General features: G+C 35.5%; 2 protein-coding genes and 1 long non-coding RNA gene across 4 annotated transcripts; 2 read left to right on the top strand and 1 right to left on the bottom strand.

Moving 5' to 3' along the window:
• Positions 1-2,537: 2,537 nt before the first annotated feature.
• Positions 2,538-6,093, top strand: LOC141622559 (cathepsin B-like protease 2). Its single transcript, XM_074438588.1, has 7 exons — positions 2,538-2,692; positions 3,904-3,957; positions 4,053-4,133; positions 4,215-4,796; positions 4,909-5,022; positions 5,113-5,148; positions 5,630-6,093. The coding sequence occupies exons 1-7, from the start codon at positions 2,633-2,635 to the stop codon at positions 5,762-5,764; spliced, it is 1,062 nt and encodes a 353-aa protein (XP_074294689.1). The 5' UTR covers positions 2,538-2,632; the 3' UTR covers positions 5,765-6,093.
• A 131-nt stretch (positions 6,094-6,224) lies between these two features.
• LOC141622560 (uncharacterized) lies at positions 6,225-8,961 on the top strand. Of its 2 annotated transcripts, none has more exons than XM_074438590.1 (3): positions 6,225-6,379; positions 6,670-6,735; positions 8,268-8,961. In XM_074438590.1, the coding sequence occupies exons 1-3, from the start codon at positions 6,328-6,330 to the stop codon at positions 8,525-8,527; spliced, it is 378 nt and encodes a 125-aa protein (XP_074294691.1). In that variant the 5' UTR covers positions 6,225-6,327; the 3' UTR covers positions 8,528-8,961. The 2 variants fall into 2 exon arrangements, with proteins under 2 accessions (XP_074294691.1, XP_074294690.1); XM_074438589.1 differs by having other exon boundaries at positions 6,655-6,735.
• Positions 8,962-9,437: 476 nt separating this feature from the next.
• On the bottom strand, positions 9,438-12,074 carry LOC141621168 (uncharacterized). Its single transcript, XR_012532125.1, has 2 exons — positions 11,808-12,074; positions 9,438-9,925 (listed from the first exon to the last, which is right to left on the bottom strand). It is a non-coding gene; the product is annotated as an uncharacterized LOC141621168 (long non-coding RNA).
• Positions 12,075-13,304: the final 1,230 nt, after the last annotated feature.

Here is a 13,304-nt window from a genome sequence, read left to right as displayed (position 1 = left end):
CTGACAGGCCTCGTCGGTTAGGCTGTCTAAGCCGTTGACTTGCTGTGGACATCTTTGACCTTGCTCAATATGTTGACTGGTCAGCGGGTGCAGAATATGCCTCATCAAATGCCTAATGACATATTCAGATAGCATATTGGCCGGAATTTACTGTTTTTAAATATGTTGCTATTAGCAGCATATTATAATTGCATATTGAGTTTATGCATGAAAATGGTAGATTTATCATGCAAATAATTCTCTGAATTATATAGTTTGCTCAAAACATTACGGCCTCTTTAATACTATATTAGGAATAACATCGAAATTAATATAGTACTTCACAGTAATATTTCTAAGTTGATCACTAATAACATCGTAACTATGGTACACTATGTCGTAAAATTCGTACTTGATTTAAACTAAGTTTTATATTCTCTTATTTTCGATAAATTATATATTTATATTACACTTTTCATTCATTTTTAGATAACCTACTTGCATAGAAATGGTCAACTTCTAATTAACTAAATTGCAAGTATTTGAAGTTGTCGATGTAAAAAGATTTTTCACAAGGAAGTTATCCCCCCTTATAGAGCTATCAAGGTTTATATGAATTTTCCTACAACCTGACTTTGAAAGCGGAAGAAATAAGATCTTCTAGGTTGAATCCTAAAGGAGTTATGCATCAATGTCGTGTAGACGACCAACTCTTGGATTTAAAGAATAATGTTTCTTTTCCTCTTATTTCGGCTAAGTTTAATTGTGACCAACTTGAGTTATTTGTAGATGCTTCTTGGCACAAAAATCTCTCTGATGGTTTAGGTTGGGTTATAAAGAGAAACTCTAGAGAAGTGATTTTGCAGAGTGCCCGATCGCTAGCTGCACAAAAGTGCGGAACAAGCTGAAGTTCTGGCTATTCGGGAAGGATTAATTGCTGCTCTGAAGTCTAAATACGTTCATATCTCTATTTTCTCTGATTGTTTGCAGGTGTTATCTCAAGTTCTCAAACTTAATCAAAACCACCATGGAACCAAGACTATTATTGAAGATATCTTTAATTTGGTCCACAATTTCCATTGTATTCCCTTCTATTTTGTCCCTAGAAACTGTAATATGATAGCTCAAGCTCTTTGGCTAAGGGAGCTATCCGCCTGTAATCTCTACTCGCTTTCCAATTGTCAAAAAAAAAAAAAATATTTGAAGTTGATTAAATTGTATTTGAAACTGACTACAAAATCAACAAACTTTTTTTTTTGTTATATTTGTAAGTTACGTTACTTATTTTTACATTTATTTAAAGATATTCGTATTTCTTGTTCAAAAACATTACAAAATTCAATCTTCCCTCCCCACTAATATAACTAAGTATGCGTTTTGTTACAAAAATAAGATAAAAAAATTCAAATTTTGGCAAAATTAATGTGAGAGATTCTCTGAATAAAAAATAGGAATCTCAAGAATCAATCAAAGAGTACACACATTCCAACGCCTTATCTTCTGCGGAAAATACATTCATTAATCATTAACTTATCTGACTTAAACACTCACCGTTGCTTCCTCATCTTGCATTCCTATTTCCTCCCCATACCTTGTTGGATAATTAACACCCACAACTCCACAAGTATCTCAATCAAACCAATAATTTGAAAACATATCATCCCGTCTCAATAATTTGTTTACGTTAATACATATTTCAAAGTTATTTTAATTAAACATAAACAAACACAGAACACTTGAAAAACAAAGAAACCAAAAGAAATATTCATTTCACCTACGTCATTTATCTACTTTACTAATTATTTTAATAAAACGTAAACAAATTTGTGCATAAACATAAAATTAAAAACAAAGGCACCAAAAGAAATACGCTGTACTTAGGGGTCGTTTGGTTGCCACTTAGAAAACATAGGCATTGGAAAATCCCATGATTTTGAAAAACATGGGTTGTTTGGTTGCCATAAATTTTGGAAAATGTAGGAATTAGAACTTCCCAGGAACTTCCAATGCCTACATGATGTAGGAAGTTGCTTACCTACTCCCCCCTTGGTCATTGGAAGTTCCTGTGGAATTTAATTCCTACATGAGCAACCAAACACTTTTCCGAAATTCACCCGAATTGGATGAGGGAACTTAATTCCCATGAATTGTATTTTCCTAGGAAAATTAAGTTCCTTGATCAACCAAACAACGCCTTAGTTTGTCTCAATCATTCATTTACTCCCTCCATTCAACTCCACACTACTCATTTACTTTTTTCCGTTTGACAACGCGTGTTTTACGCGGTAATTAACTAAATATCTTTAGCTACGTATTTGCAAAAATTATAAAACTTAAATATTTTTAATGTATTCATAAAGACAAATCAAACAAGATTTCACATGAATATATTTTCAATTTAAGAAATTAAATTAGATTGAATTGTAAATACTTAATAGTGTAAAAATAAAAAATGTGTAATATAGAGTTGAATGAAAAGAGTATTTACATTACTCGTATAATTTATTAGGACTATTTTAATTAAACGTAAACAAATACTAAAAGAGATTGAAAAAGAATCTCCAACTTTATAAATTTGGGAGGGAAAGCTCACCTAGAGATATTCTTATGCAAACCATCTTAGTCAACACCTAAAAAGTTCATATTTTGATCTATGATGGCTGTTTCTCAACTGGGTTTATCTTCTGTTCTTTTGTTCCTTGTTGCATCGTTGGTAATCATTCTATCTATGATCTAAATTATTGTTTTTTGATTATGTTGTTAATCAAATTTATACGTAAATTAATCAGTATATTTCATAATTTGTTGAAGAATATTGTTTCTAAATTTGACAAATTTTGCTTGTTTGTGTTACAAGTTTTGATCTTTGATTAGGGTAATTTTTTTATTTGACAGTGGTAATTTGCAGTATCATGTGTATCACAAATTCTTAATTTTGACGACTCATACCCGATTTAAATAATGTTAAAAAAGAAAGGGGTTACGAGACGTTACAAGCTTGTGACCGTCTGGTGGTGTAAAAGACTGAAGTTTTGGACTTTATTTATTTATTTATCAAATTTTTTGATGTTGGAGGGATCACTGATTGAATATATTTGCTGGGTTATTGTTGTTTTAAGTTTTTATAAGCGGGAGCCTTTGAGACACTGGGGTGGGGTGATGTTGTCGTCATTATTTTAGGTGTTTTTGTTCTCAACTAGTGTGAAATAATCAACAGAATTGTTTTTAATTACTGTTTAATGTTTGTGATTAAGAGCTTAATATTAATTTTTAGAAAAAATGGGAAAATGACCCTAGTTAATTAATTTAATTAATTGAACTAGCAACTAGGAATTTGAGCTTGGATGATGACTGATGAGGATAATCAGTCAACATCTGGTAAATTACTTAGCAGGGTGATGACCAGATCTCTTGTTGTTAGTAGTTTCAGATAGAATCATTCCGAATCTCGTCTAGAAGACGAGCTATTTACAGATCTACTTGATAGTTGACACTGAATTCATATCTCAAACAGTTTGATCTTTTTGAGAAAAGTGTATTTACAATGGAAAAAAAATTGAAATTTTTGTATTCTATAGAGAAAGATTTGCCCGTTTGTCGTTCTTGAGTAGTGTAGGATTCACTAGGATAAAGGGCAGCCCGGTGCACGATGGCGCCCCCGCTAGGCGAGGGTCCGGGGAAGGGTCCCACCATAAGGGTGTAACTGGGGCTAGCCTTCCCTTGCCATTTTGGCAAGAGGCCGCTCCAAGGACTTGAACCCGTGACCTCAGGGTCACAAAGCAACACCTTAACCGGTGCGCCAAGGCTCCCCTTCTGTAGGATTCACTAGAATCCGCTTTCTAAATTCAGCTGAAATCTCAGTATTTTCCGATCCATCAGCTTTTGGTATATGTTGAAGTCTGATGAATGTAATTGTGGTATCAGGTTCTTGTGGCCGAATCATCCTCTGAGCTCAAGTTGAACTCTAACCTTCTCCAGGTAAATTTCTTGTAAAAAAGTGCGTAAAGAACAAACGAATTGTCATTCTTCGTTGATCAGCATTTCAGCTTTTGACTTGTTTCTTTGTCTCTCAGGATTCTATTATCAATACAATCAATGCTAATCCAGAGGCCGGATGGAAGGCTGGCGTGAACCAAAAGTTTTCCGATGTTTCAGTAAGTTTTGATAGACTATTGTAATGATTTATCAATCTCATGTTAAACTTGAAAATGATTATAGCTTTCCAAATTGTGAAGGTTGGCCAATTTAAGCGCATTTTGGGCGCTAGATCTACCCCTGAAAGTGAAAAGGCCAAAATACCGCTTATAAGTCATCCCAAGTCTTTGAATTTGCCGAAAGAGTTTGACGCCAGAAAAGCATGGCCCCAATGTAGCACCATTGGCAAAATTCTTGACCAGGGTCACTGTGGTTCTTGCTGGGCATTTGGTGCAGTCGAGTCCTTGCAAGACCGTTTCTGCATTCATTTCAACACGACTGTTCCTTTATCTGTCAATGATCTTTTGGCATGTTGTGGATTCTTGTGTGGAGAGGGTTGTGATGGTGGGACCCCCATCTATGCCTGGAGCTATCTTGTTCACCACGGTGTGGTCACTGAAGAGTGTGATCCCTACTTTGACACTGAAGGTTGCTCTCACCCCGGTTGTGAGCCTGGTTACCCTACACCAAAGTGCGAGAAGAAATGTACCAATGGCAACCAACTGTGGAAACAATCTAAGCATTATGCCAAAAACGTTTACAGAGTCAAGTCTGACCCGCATGATATCATGGCAGAAGTCTACAAGAATGGACCAGTTGAGGTCGCTTTTACCGTTTATGGGGTAAAGACTAACTTATGACTTATTCCCATCTCGTTTTATCGTCAGTACTCGACTTTGGTGGTCTAAATTTTTTGACTGCTTCTTTACTAGTTCTTATGGTATTGTTTCACAGGATTTCGCCCATTACAAGTCAGGAGTATACAAACATGTCACCGGGGAGTACATGGGAGGCCATGCCGTGAAGTTGATAGGATGGGGAACATCGGCTGAAGGCGATGATTATTGGGTATACTATTCTCGTGTATCTTTAGATTTTAGTATTATATATGTCGTCTGATAAATCTCTTTGCTTAACCAATTTCATTTTGCTTCACAGCTGCTTGCGAATCAGTGGAACAGAGGCTGGGGTGATGTAAGTTTATTACTCTTTCCTCTTCTCTTTGTACTAGTCTCCGGTGAAACCGTCTTACATATATGTGTTAATGCTTGATTAGTGGTAAATGGAACGGTTTTATCAAAAAGTACTGCTTGAGATCGTCTAGTTGAAAAATTTGTTGGAATTACATAAAAAAACATTGCCTGAATGCCTCCAGGGTTTCCGCAACTGGCGGGGTAACTGAGTTGGATGCACAAAGTCTTGACTCATGTGGTAACAAAGAGATTTTTTTCAATGACCATAATGAAAACTGTGTCGAGAATTGCATCGAGTGAGTGCAACTTCATTATAAAAGAAGCGCAGTCAGTTTAGAAAATATTTTGCTTAGTTCCATCATAATCGACTGCAATTGTCAGACGTATTGGGCACAACTATGGTACGAAGAACTTTTTTGTAAGCTCAACATAATCTGGCGCTGTGACTAAATAACGATTAATGACGGAATTTATTTTAACAGGATGGATACTTCAAGATAAGAAGAGGGACAAATGAATGTGGCATTGAAGAGGATGTGACAGCGGGGTTGCCATCACAAAGAAACATGGTAAGGGAGGTGGGCGACTCAGATTTCGGTCATGCTGCCTCCATGTAAGGATCTGTCATTATTCTGTTGCTATTCATGGCTGGTGCGACTCACGACGAACAAGTTTCCACCAGCCCCCATTGGAGTCATGTGTAGTTTCTGATGGCTCTATATTATTTAAGAATATTTGCATTGTAATTTCAGACTACTAATAGTTTCCAATTAGTCTCCCTTGTGACGGACTATATCCGTCACAAGGTGAAGACGGGCCAAATAACTACCGTATTGTGTAATATGGATAGTGGTGGACCATGTGTAGTTATTATTTTATTGTTAAGATTCTTGGAAAAGCAAAAAAAAAATAATATACAATTGGGGTGCTCCCAATATTTCGTCTATGTCAGACAAATAATTGTACTACTTCTTCTCTCTACAGTCTCACATCATAATTTTTATTGTTTTTTCACTCTCTCATCTAGCTTTTTCACTCTCTCATCTAGCTCCCTCTATCATCAACTGGGTTCGTCATTTTCCAATTATAATCGCCATTTTAGCAGTCTTTGAGCATCGAAAACTCCGTCTACAGCTGCATCTCTTCAAAATAACAATATTTCATTCATCTCTCGAAGACGATGGGCAAGAAACAAATGGCTAGGAGAACTCCCCCAAAGAAAAATATGGAAGGTATGATATTATTGCATTTGTTGAATGTTGTTTGTTGTTCAATGGTTTTTATTGTTCAATGTTGTGTAACAAAAAATGGTCTTTATTGTTCAATGTTGTGTATTAACCATGCATGCATGAATAGATGTCGTCAAAGGAGTTGTTGTACATGTTGATTCTTATTTGCTAAAGAATGGTGAAATTAATGTAATTAAAAAGGTTAAACAAATTTGTTGTTTGATTGATATTAGCTTTGTTTCGTTTTTTTGCGTACTAGTAATAGCTTATGCTGGCAGGTGCGCTTGAAAAAGGTGTGAAAATGGCAGCTGCTATGGGTGGAAAAAAGAAGAGCAAGGAACAGGCAAGCGTAGTAGATGGTAAGCTGAAAATGTCACCATTTCATCTGAAAAATGTTCATAGTTTAAGTTAAAAATGTTACTTTCTTATCAGCGGTTTTTTAACCTCTGTTTGCGTGGTTTGACATGAACTTAACAGGGTGACACATAAGCTTAAATTGGTCACATATGTTGTGAAGTTTAATATGTCATTATGATATTCAGTTGACAGGGTGACATCTAAGCTTAAAATAGTCACATATGTTGTGATGTTTAATATGTCATTATGAAATTCAGTGGATGTACACATTTTAGGATGTGCCACGTTTATAGGTAACATCATCTAAACATGGCAACCATAATGAGGAAGTATCATGACATTTGTTTGAGTGTCCATCTTTGTTGTTATATGTTGGTATGTTTAAGTGACATGTCTGATTCTAATATGGTGACATATATATTAGTGGTGAAGATGTGACCATCATAGTTGCTATATGTAGGTATTCTTATCAGATTAGTGTTGGAAGATTAGTGTTAGTTGATGTAGTTGATTGAATATGAAATCATTTAAAAGGGTAACAATATGTGAGAAGAATGATGGCATATTGCCCAGTTCAAAAATGTGACCATCTAAGGTGTAAAATGTGACCTTTATAGTTGTGTCATAGATTCAGTAAAATATGGTGACATATATAATCTAAATGGGTGACAAGTTGTGAAGTCTAAAAATGTGACCATCTTAGTTGTTATATTAGGTATGTTTAAGTGACATGTATGCTTCTAATATGGTGACATATATATTAGTGGTGAAGATGTGACCATCTTAGTTGCTATATGTAGGTATTGTTAAGTGAGATGAACATTAAATTAGTGTTTTCGCCGAGGTACCTATTTTAGGGTGTAGTTTATTGAATACGAAATCATTTAAAAGGGTAACAATATGTGGGAAGAATGATAACATAATTTATAATTCAGAAATGTAACCATCTAAGGTGACAAATGTGACCTTTATAGTAGTGTCATAGATTTATTTAAATATGGTGACATATATTATATAAATGGGTGACAAGTTTGTTAGTCTTAAAATGTGACCATCTTAGTAGTTATATGTAGGTATGTTTAAGTGACATGAATGCTTCTAATATGATGACATCTTAGTCTTAAAATGTGACCCTCATAGTTGTTATATTTAGGTATTGTTAAGTGAGATGAACATTAAATTAGTGTTATGAGATTAGGTTACTCTGGTTACATCTATTCTCTTAAAGGGTGACATGTTAGTTAGTTTTAAAATGTGGCCATCTTTGGTAGCTAATGTACCTATTTGTTGTTGTGGTTGAATTTTTGTCAGAGCATTTAAAATGGTAACATTAAGTAAAAATAATGATGACATAGTTTTTAGGATCAAAATGTAATGACCATAGTTGTATTACGTATAGCAGGTGTTCGGTTGAGTTGAACCTTAGAGCAATGGTGACATCTATTCTTCTTAAATGGTGACATTGTTTTAAAAGCATCTAAATTGGTATCATTATTGGAGTTAATGGTGACATTACTGACAAACATATTTGCAGATATTCATGTGCAAGCAGGGCCTTTGAAAGTGGACAAGAAAAAGACCATTGCTGAAGAATGCTCGAAGGAGTTGGAGCTTGGCCAAGGCTCAAAGAGAAAGACAGCCACAAGTGCAGAAATGGAGGCGGATCTTAGCGTGTCTAAAGCGGTGGCGCAAAAGAAGCGAGCAAGCTGGGAGCGTGGGCGAATCGGAAGAGACATTCACGCAACAATTGGAAAACGACCTTGTATTCTATCTTGCCTTCATTGCCATGCTTGATGAGGTGGACAACGCTTTGGAGAACGTGGTGCTCCCACCCTCATTTGACACAGGCATAGATGACATTGGCGTTGGGGGAGAGCCACCAGCCCGCTCTTATGAGCTGAGGTACACCCATGCTAGAGACCGTCCACCATGGGGTCCGGTGTATAATGTTTCTAAGGATGTTGCCCCTTCCCCAACCCGTGCCCAGAAGCCTGGCAAGAAGAAATGAAGATGGGGCAAAGGTCGTTAATGTAACCGTCAATGTTGATTAATGATGTAATATTTTAGATCAGTAGTTGTTGGTTGGTTTAACAATGTAATATTTTGGGGCACACTTTTAAGACCTTCTAGGTGGTAGGGATTGTGCAACAATCCTTGTTTTGTATAAACCTTATGACATATTAATGTTGTCATATATGTAGACCAATATGATCACAGTTTAGCACTAATGTGGTGACATTTTGATGTTGTACAGCAGTGTGACCATTTTATGATGCAGAACTTATCATCCCTATGTTTCCCAACCTTATCTTTTTATAACGTTCAGCAAATACAGGTACATTTCTCCCTTAAGGTGGTAACATATTCATGAATCACTTCTATGTGACCATTTTTAGAGTTTTATGTTCATTTAAAATGGTAACATGTCTACCCTGGCATATGAGTGATCATGCTTGCAAAACAGTCACCATTTTTATCACCTTCCAAAAATAAGCACATTATCTAAGTTAAAATGGTAACATATCTCCCATACATTGATCACATTTTGCCAAAACTTGTCTTTATAACATTCAGCAAACATAGATACATTTCAGCTTAATGGGTTAACATATCTAACAACCACTTATATGTCACCATCTTGAGTGTATTATGTTTACATGTAAACAGAAATCCACCCTAACATATGGTAAGCTTCGTATTAAATCCAAAGAAACAACAATTTAAATAGCAAAAACATACAATCAAACATAGACACATTATTCAACTACTTTGGTCACATTATCAGCCTTTTCTATCTTATTGGTCATATCAGACGCGGGACAACGACGTACATGGCACTCTCCCCTGACCCAACCTCCGTCCCTTTCCTAGCCTTCTTTTTCGGCCCCATGTTCCTTTTTTTCGTTGACTGCTACCCTTTATCATACAACGTAGGGTCCAGAATAGGAGGCACGGTCACCTTTACGGTTGGTTGATCTTCCTCCATATTAAGGTTAGAAGTAACAATTGGACCTCCTCATTAGCCTTAACAATTGGATCTCCTCATTAGCCTTAATAAACAACCGTTGAGGCATTTAATTTGATGAATAAGTTTTGGAACGACCGATCACCCTTTAATTTCCCAAAGTGAGATATGGCGTTTTGTTGAATAATGTGCCATTAACATAGACGATGTATCGTTTCTGGATAAACCTGTCACCAATTTACCATTATTAGCATTAAAACATATGCTTTTATGCATGAATATAAATGTTGACATATACACTGTATGCCCTAAATGTTACCACCCTAAGTGAGTAAATGTAACCATAATATCAATGCTTAATGGGTCTTAATACAATATGGCACAATGTAACCATCTTAGCTTATGTTGCTACACACTAAGATGGTAACATTTATGAAGAATGTGGTGACATGAGAAAATATGACACAATGTAACCATGTTAGCTTATGTTGCTACACACTAAGATGGTAACGTTTATGTAAGAATGTGGTGACATGACAAAATATGACACAATGTAACCATGTTAACTTATGTTGCTACACACTAAGATGGTAACATTGATGTAGGAATGTGGTGACATAAGAAAATATGACACAATGTAACCATGCTAGCTTATGTTACAATACACTAAGATGGTAACATTGTGACACATTCTCCTTTAAACAAATATGTGACCATGTTTATGCAAATGTGTAATTATGGTGACAATTGTATAATCAGACTAAGACAGGTACATATGTATAATAAGGTGGTCACATTCACCATTTATGTTAACAAGTTAATAATATTGGTACCTTTGATAAGGTGATCACATTTTCAGCAGTCACATATAGTGTCCATGTTTAGTATATTATGTTTACATGTTAAGAATAATTTGTAACACCAAAAATCATAATATTATTTGTACATATCTTTGTTAAGGTGGTGACATTTTCAACAATCACTTACATGTCACCGTGTTAAGTATATTATGTCTACATGTTAAGAAAAAATTACAACATAATATTGGTACATTTGTCAGCTAAGGTGGTAACATTGTTAACAATCACTTATATGTTAAGAAATGATATCATCTTAATCTGCAGTGTTCCCATTTTGTAGCTTTTATTCCAAGTAAACACCCTTAAAGATCAGTACCTATGACAAGAGCAACCAAATTTTAAGCTTTAGTTAAAATGGTAACACCGAACTCTAAAATGGTCACACTGTACGTTAAAATAGTAACATATTTGAAGATTAATATCTATGACAAGAGCAACCAAATTTTAAGCTTATGTTAAAATGGTAACACTGAACTCTAAAATGGTCACATTTTTAGCTAAAATGGTAACATATATGAAAGATCAGTATCTATGGCAAGAGCAACCAAATTTTAAGTTTTGGTTAAAATGCCAACACTGAACTCTAAAATGGTCACACTGTTATTATCACCTTAGTCTAAAAACATATATGGATACAAATGGTGACATAAAGGTATGTGTAAAATGTTATTATCTTAGAGTACAATGTTACTATTGGATACAATTGCTCAGACATGCATAAATGTCGTAGTCACAAAAGTATACAAATGCATAAGCACTACAAACTTGCATATCGTCTCACACCTCATTCTCTTGGACTTCAACTCAACACATTTTTGAAATCCGTAATCAAATCTAAGCTAACAATAAATCAGTAATCAAATCTATGCATAAATGCTATCATCACAAAAGTATACACATTTTTGAAATCAGTAATCAACTCAATCACATTTTTCTCTATTTTCCTGAAAATCAAACTTTAAACTCAAATCTAAGCTAACAATAAACAATCACAACGAATTAAGTTCAGAATCAAATCAAATCACAAGAACAAAAAATGTGTAATCAAATCGACAAAACTTTAAACTCAAATTGCAATAAATTTGAAATCAGTAATCAAATCGACAAAAATCAAATTGCAATAAAATAAATCAGATCACAACAACAAAAAATCAAGATTCGTAAAATCAATGTCTCCATTTTTAAACCATATCTCCACTTTTTACAAATAAAATTAAGATTTTAACATTAACAACTTAAAAAAAAATACCCATATTTGACATTAAGATGAATATCGGCGAGATTAAGACCCATATCGGCGAGATGAAGAACGGCGAGATGAAGACCCATATCGGCGAGATGAAGATAAGCGAGATGAAGAGTAGTTAAATAAATTATTGAATAGGACGGAGCTAACAGATGAAGATGGTGTTTTTAGAGAGATGAATTTTGATAATTTTGAGAAGAGAGAGAGGAGTTAATGTTACAGGGAGAAGTGATGGGTATGATGAATAAACTTACAAATGACGTCTTGCATTGGGAAGCCCTCCTTTCCTTTTTTTTTTATTTATTAAACCCACTTGCACAAGACCCGCCCATTTCCTTGTGATATGGCACTATTCGCTCAGTCTCTCACTTGTGACGGATAACGCCCGTCACAAATGAGAATTTGTGAATAGTTTCTGTGATGTAATTTCTGTTCAGTTTAATGATAAAGGTTAATTTGCGACTCTGTGCTCGAATTTATGGAGTCTTCATCCCTCTTAACATCTCAGGGTGAAATAATAGTGCGTAGTAAGATGTAGTTCCTTGCTTGTCTGTGTACTGACTTGCTCTGAGAACGCTCGGTACGACACAATGTTCGTGTTGGTCATTGCACGTTGAATTTCTTGGTCTGTTGGTCCTACGTTCAAAGGGCTCGATATCTAAGGTGTAGGAGTTTTATCTCCGTCGGTGGCGGACTTCGTCGTCTTGTTTACCAATTTGTCTTTCTACGCTCTTTTCGCAAGAACGTAAGTACACCTTGCTATCGTCACTCTGCGGCTTGTAAGTATCGACGGTATCTGGAGGTCTTCCGTGTTTATGAAGCTCGTTCTATGGCCCATGGCTCTGTCGCTTGCATTTTCCATCATGCCCTTGTAATGGCGGTTGTTATCTTTCTTAATGTTTATGTAATCTTTAGGATTGGCTTGGTAGCTCTAGATTTGATAGTGAGGACTCTGGGGTTACTTAGTCGAATAGCTTACCTTGTATTGTTCGTTATAATGTAAGTTATTCATCGCTTGTTGTCAAAAAAAAAAAAAAAAAAAAAAAACATACTAAAAAGCAGTGGCGGAGCCAGGATTTTAAGTCAGCGGGGGAAAAAAATTTCAACGGGGGCGGAAGGGTAATATTATAAGGGGACTTCGAAAAAATTCGAAAATTTTAACTAAAAATTTCGAAATTTTCAAACGCCAGCGGGGCGAGCGTCCCTGCTAGCCCCCCACTCGCTCCACCACTGCTAAAAAGGAGTATGTGGGTAAAGGGTCCGTTCATAAACTATATTTACAGCTGGTTTACCGTGTTACTCTTTTAACATTTTTTCGAGGAGCATCCCCGTCCAGGGGATTATTTACTGTTGTCGATGATGGGATCCTGATTTATTCAAATTTCAAAGTGAACGCAATGCTTTACATTGAACAAAACGAATCAAGTCAATTATATAATGAAATTTAATTCATTTGGAACTTGAAAGTTTAAAAAGTTACTCCCTTGGTCCGGTTATTAA

Source organism: Silene latifolia, chromosome X, assembly GCF_048544455.1.
Source record: "Silene latifolia isolate original U9 population chromosome X, ASM4854445v1, whole genome shotgun sequence".
Classification (NCBI taxonomy): domain Eukaryota; kingdom Viridiplantae; phylum Streptophyta; class Magnoliopsida; order Caryophyllales; family Caryophyllaceae; genus Silene; species Silene latifolia.
Note: the sequence above shows the minus strand (reverse complement) of the source record. Positions and strands in the feature narration are given on the sequence as shown.